This window comes from Phaethon lepturus, unplaced genomic scaffold (assembly GCF_000687285.1).
Source record: "Phaethon lepturus isolate BGI_N335 unplaced genomic scaffold, ASM68728v1 scaffold40544, whole genome shotgun sequence".
NCBI classification, from domain to species: domain Eukaryota; kingdom Metazoa; phylum Chordata; class Aves; order Phaethontiformes; family Phaethontidae; genus Phaethon; species Phaethon lepturus.
Genome location: NW_010537832.1, coordinates 12014 through 17073, shown reverse-complemented (window position 1 = coordinate 17073; position 5060 = coordinate 12014). Strand labels below are relative to the sequence as shown.

The 5060-nt window shown below is 42.4% G+C and overlaps 1 protein-coding gene across 2 annotated transcripts in view; it reads left to right on the top strand.

The window, feature by feature from the left end:
* DDX6 (DEAD (Asp-Glu-Ala-Asp) box helicase 6) overlaps positions 1-5060 on the top strand; it is a 12670-nt gene that overhangs the window by 1667 nt on the left and 5943 nt on the right. For both annotated transcript variants that reach the window (XM_010286604.1, XM_010286603.1), the window contains exons 2-8: positions 383-446; positions 926-1030; positions 2306-2435; positions 2923-3069; positions 3302-3396; positions 4161-4283; positions 4746-4874. In XM_010286604.1, the coding sequence (XP_010284906.1) occupies positions 383-446; positions 926-1030; positions 2306-2435; positions 2923-3069; positions 3302-3396; positions 4161-4283; positions 4746-4874 (793 nt within the window). The remainder of the gene's footprint in view (positions 1-382; positions 447-925; positions 1031-2305; positions 2436-2922; positions 3070-3301; positions 3397-4160; positions 4284-4745; positions 4875-5060) is intronic.

Here is a 5060-nt window from a genome sequence, read left to right as displayed (position 1 = left end):
CCCCCCCCCCCCCCCGCCCTTTAAGTGATGAAATATTCTCATGTGGGTTTATTATAGCCAGTTTTCTGTCATATGACTAAGTCATTGCTCAGTTTTAAACCTCTGTTCTAGTGGATTGATTCAGTGCCCTAAAAATGGGACTCGAATCATGACTGGATAAAGATTTCCCAAAATTCTCTGTGCTCTTGGCAGACTGCTGGTTTTCTCTGTTTACAGTTTCCTGCCTGTTGCATCCCGCTTAGCTCAGAGAAGATTTGAGCTTGTGTGTAGGCACTTTTAGCTTTCAGGAGGTGAAAATATTACATGTTCATCACTGTATCGAAGAAAATAAAATGCAAAATGAAATTAATAAAACTTTTATTTTATTTTATTTTTGCTACAGACCTGGTGATGACTGGAAGAAGACTTTAAAACTCCCTCCAAAGGATTTGAGAATCAAAACTTCGGTAAGGATGGTTGAATTGTAGGAGTAAATATTAAATAAAAGATGTGGGAGAAGCTGTGTTGACAAAATATTTGTCCTAAGCAAAGATTCCAAAGCAGTTCAGCTCTTGCTGTTTTAAATGAAGAACTCATTTGTTCTACGACCGTTTGGGAGAGATGCTTTTCTTGGAAAGCTTGAAAATGGAGTTTACTGTGGATTTCTTCCTCTATTAATGTTACAGCATGGGGCTGATTGTCAGTGTCTCTTGCAAGGCAGACTGAAAGATGTCAGTGTATGTTCACAGTGCTGTATTTAGTTATGAGAAAGCTAGCGTTTCCTTCTCTGCTGAACGGCATTGCGCACATTAGCGGGGACTCCTATATGGTAATGGAATGCACGTTATGGTCTTCCTGCCTAGGCAATCTCTCGTTGCGTCAGACCGATCTACGGCTGTGGCTTGTGTGACCTAATCTTATGGATGTGCTTTTTTTGATTATTCAGGACGTGACCTCCACAAAAGGAAACGAGTTTGAAGATTACTGTTTGAAACGGGAGTTGCTGATGGGAATTTTTGAAATGGGCTGGGAAAAACCATCTCCTATTCAGGTTGTTTACAAACAGACTACTTAAAAGCAGCATTTAATTTTTATGATTTTACTGAAATTCTTATTCATGCTTAAATATTGTATAGTCCTGTCACAGTTTGGGAGAACTGGGGTTGTGAACGGTAGAGCCTGGTGGCCCTGTGGGGGAGGCGAGAATTTCTACCACCCGTCATGCAATGGGTGAGTTTAGGAATGAGACCGACTTAAGCTTTAGAGAAGTTAACTTGGATTTTCCTTTTCACTGGGGAGGCATTAGTGTGTTAATTCCCTGTTCAGTAGCATCCTTCACATAAAACAGCCCCAGAGAGAACAGGGCTGTTGTGTACATTTTCTGGAAAACTGATTGAGTTACCGTAGGCTGCGTACCGTTTGTTGTTGCCAAGGTAACTATGGCTTTATCACAGGATCTGGACTTTTTTTATCGTAAGCATCTGGAGGGAGCGTAGTGGAAGTTATGGGAGAGAGATTAATATGTTAGCAAGTTTACTTTTCTGTCCCTTCATCTTGCTTTTACTTTTAAGGCTCATTCTGTTACAAACTGTTGATGTGTAAACTTCAGGGGAACGGAGAGGCTGAACTCTCTTTAATTGCTCTTTGGAGGATTATCGTTGACACGGCTCTGCTGCTTTATCTCCTTACGGCATGAGGAAGCTGTGGCTTTTAGTTAATTTGTCTGCTTTTAAAACAGATTCTAACGTGCCGCCTTTCCAAAAAGCTGAGCATTCTTTAGACGTTGCTGTAAAATAAAGCAAAGCAAAAAATATTTGGGGCCTGTGTTTGGCTCAAGTTTCAAAAAGAAAGCCTGCTGGTTTTATGAGGAGTATACCACAGGAGCGTGCGGGTTTGAATTACACGGGCTGAGGTGGTTCTGATACCAAGATAGAGGTGCATTTCTTTTTCCATAGGAGGAGTTTGCTAGTGACTGTCACTGTCTTTTAACTTTTTTTTTTTCCTAATTTTTCACTTTTTTCCTGATGTGTCACTGTGGGTTTACCATTCTTGTGGTACCTGATCCCTGGTTCTCTTATGACCGGGCAAGATGAGGGCTTTCAAGTGGGATATGGGGAGCAGAGCTATTGCTTTGTTGGGGAACCCTTTACTGATAGGTTTAACTCCTTCCTGTTGGGAGTCTGGGGTGGTTGCAGTTACAGGATATTCCATTCATGAAACGGTCGGATTTAATGTGATACTGTTAGAAAGGAGAGTTAAATTTTTCCAGTCTCTGTAGTGAGCGTGGCTTAAGATTGCTCATGTGCTGTCCGTCGTTGCATTTCAGGAGGAGAGCATCCCCATTGCTTTATCTGGTAGGGATATCTTGGCTAGAGCGAAAAATGGAACGGGCAAGAGCGGAGCCTACCTCATTCCTTTACTTGAACGGCTAGACTTAAAGAAGGACAACATACAAGGTCAGTTGAGATGGATGTCGCTTAGCTGCGTCCAGGTAACGGTATCGGTCACGACATAGCAGGCTTGAATCTAAAACTGGTTGGTGAAATGCAGCAGTGTAGGTTATCTGCTCGGGCTTTCAAAGAAAGTTATTGTGGAGTGATGGAGGGGAGGTGGAATTTCAAAAGAAGTCCCACAGTTGCTTTCAGACGCTTGAAATGGAAGACGTCTTCTGGGCTTTACCATCTTGCCCTGGAAAGTGGATTTGGAGTAATCGGCAAGTGTGCTGGCTGGGGTACTTGAGCGGAGGGAACGTCAAGGAGTGGAGAACCCTTCCATGGCGTTTGCCTTGTCATAAGCAGTTTCTAGGTCTTGTTCAGGATATCCAGAGTGGAACTCCAAAACCATAGAAGGATAGCTTTCATTAAGTCTCTGTCTCCTCGGAGGATTAGCGTTTAAGGTACGGTGTGCTACTAGTAACTCATGCTGATGCTTTTAACTTTTCAGCAATGGTGATTGTTCCCACCCGTGAACTAGCCCTGCAGGTCAGTCAAATCTGTATCCAAGTCAGCAAACACATGGGAGGTGCCAAAGTGATGGCAACAACGGGAGGAACCAATTTGCGAGATGACATAATGAGGCTTGATGATACAGGTTGGAGCGCTTTTGCTACACCACAGTTGCTGTTTGTGGCTTTTACAGTGTGGCAGTAGAATTTGTGCTTGTTGTTATTGTTTGCCTGTTACAGAACAGACTACAGTATGTCTTGTTCACTGTTTGTATGCTGTCGTCATTCTCTCAAGTTGTTAGTATGAAATGTGACCGGAAACATTGTTTTAGTCGCCTTAACCTTTTTTTTTTTCCCTCCCCTCTTCTAAACTTACAGTGCATGTGGTGATAGCTACTCCTGGGAGAATTCTCGATCTCATCAAGAAAGGAGTAGCAAAAGTTGAGCATGTCCAGATGATAGTATTGGATGAGGCAAGTCGCTCATGTTAAACGTTTTGGGATTTTAACAGCAAGTTAGAGCAATGATGTGTCTCAGCGAGTCTCCTCATTATGCACGGCCACAGATCAAACTTTGCTTAGGGACACTATAAGGTTACAGTTCATCCATTTCGCAGTATTTTTGAGAAGGTGTTTTGGCAGAAGAATTTTTCTGCACGTGAATCTTTTAAGAAAATGACCTAGGGAGATTTGCCTTTCCTGTCTCCTTTGCTGTTCCTGAAGAACAGATTAACAGTCTGTTCTGAAATGAAGGAGCGCATTTCATTTGGTTTCAGTTTATAGTGAGTGAGCTGTGCTTGCCACATAATTGTATATAAAACCAGTCTATTGACATCCAATAGCGTACAGGCTTTTGAGCGAGAGCTTGAGAAAATAGTTCTGCAAAAGCTTTTGGATGGCTCTGATGGGAACCGGGATGACTGTTTTCAGTTTAGATTGATTTAAGCAGAATCAAATTCAGGAAAAATAAATGCTAAGTGATGAAAACCAGGAGAGGATAAACTTCCCTTTATTGATGAGTCCTATCTGCAGCAGCTAAATCGCACATCTTTTGGAATGTGGGGTGTGCTCCAAAGGGGACAGTCCCATCGTAAGGGCAGGGAGGGTGCTCGGGGTTTGGTTTTTGTGGTGTGTGTGTTTTTTGTGTTTTTTTTTTTTTTTTTTTGCCAGGTGGTACAATCAGAAGACTGAAAGCTTGCCCCGTTAGACTTACTCTTTTGTTACTTCTGTTGTTACAGGCAGACAAGTTGCTGTCTCAAGATTTTGTTCAGATAATGGAAGACATTATTCTCACGCTACCTAAAAACAGACAGATTTTGCTCTACTCGGCCACTTTCCCTTTGAGCGTACAGAAGTTCATGGTGAGCGCAGACATATTCATACATGTATGATGGTGCGGCTCGTAGCTGTTGATACTTGTTTTTTTAATGCATCCAAACTTTGCTGGTTTAATCTAAATAGGCCTAAATCTAGGACAGAAGTTTGAAAATAATTTTTTACCCAAAACAGCATTAATGGGAAAGCTAGGTATGCACAGTTCTTGCCTATGAGGTACCGTTTTGTACTTTGCACATTACTTGTGTGCCGTCTGTGCTGATTTGCATCCAGAGGTGCTCCTGTTTGGCCTGCTCGGTCGCCTTGGATTTATAAGTAATGCTTTGTGAAACTTTACTCACCCTCTCTGTTTTGTATATGGCGTGAAGAGTGAGTGGCTGGGTAGCACATCCTTGCCATGGAGGAAGTTAAATGTGCTGGAGGGTGGGAAGTACCTACTTGGTTTTGCATGTAGATGTGCCCGCTTTATCCTTATCTTTATTTTTCAGAATTCCCATTTGCAGAAACCCTACGAGATTAATCTGATGGAGGAGCTGACCTTGAAGGGGGTTACCCAGTACTATGCCTATGTAACTGAGCGTCAGAAAGTACACTGCCTCAACACACTGTTTTCCAGGGTAAGCAGTAGGGCTGTTTCAAGAACGTACAGAAGCTCTTTCCTTTTTGGACCCAAGAATAAGACTGAGGGTGGCAAAGACAGCTTAACGATGCTTTTTTCCTTGTCAAAATAGGCTAATTTTACGATACAGGCGGAAGCTAAAAACGCTTGCTTCTTGTCCCGCACCTTTGTGTTACAGAACTCT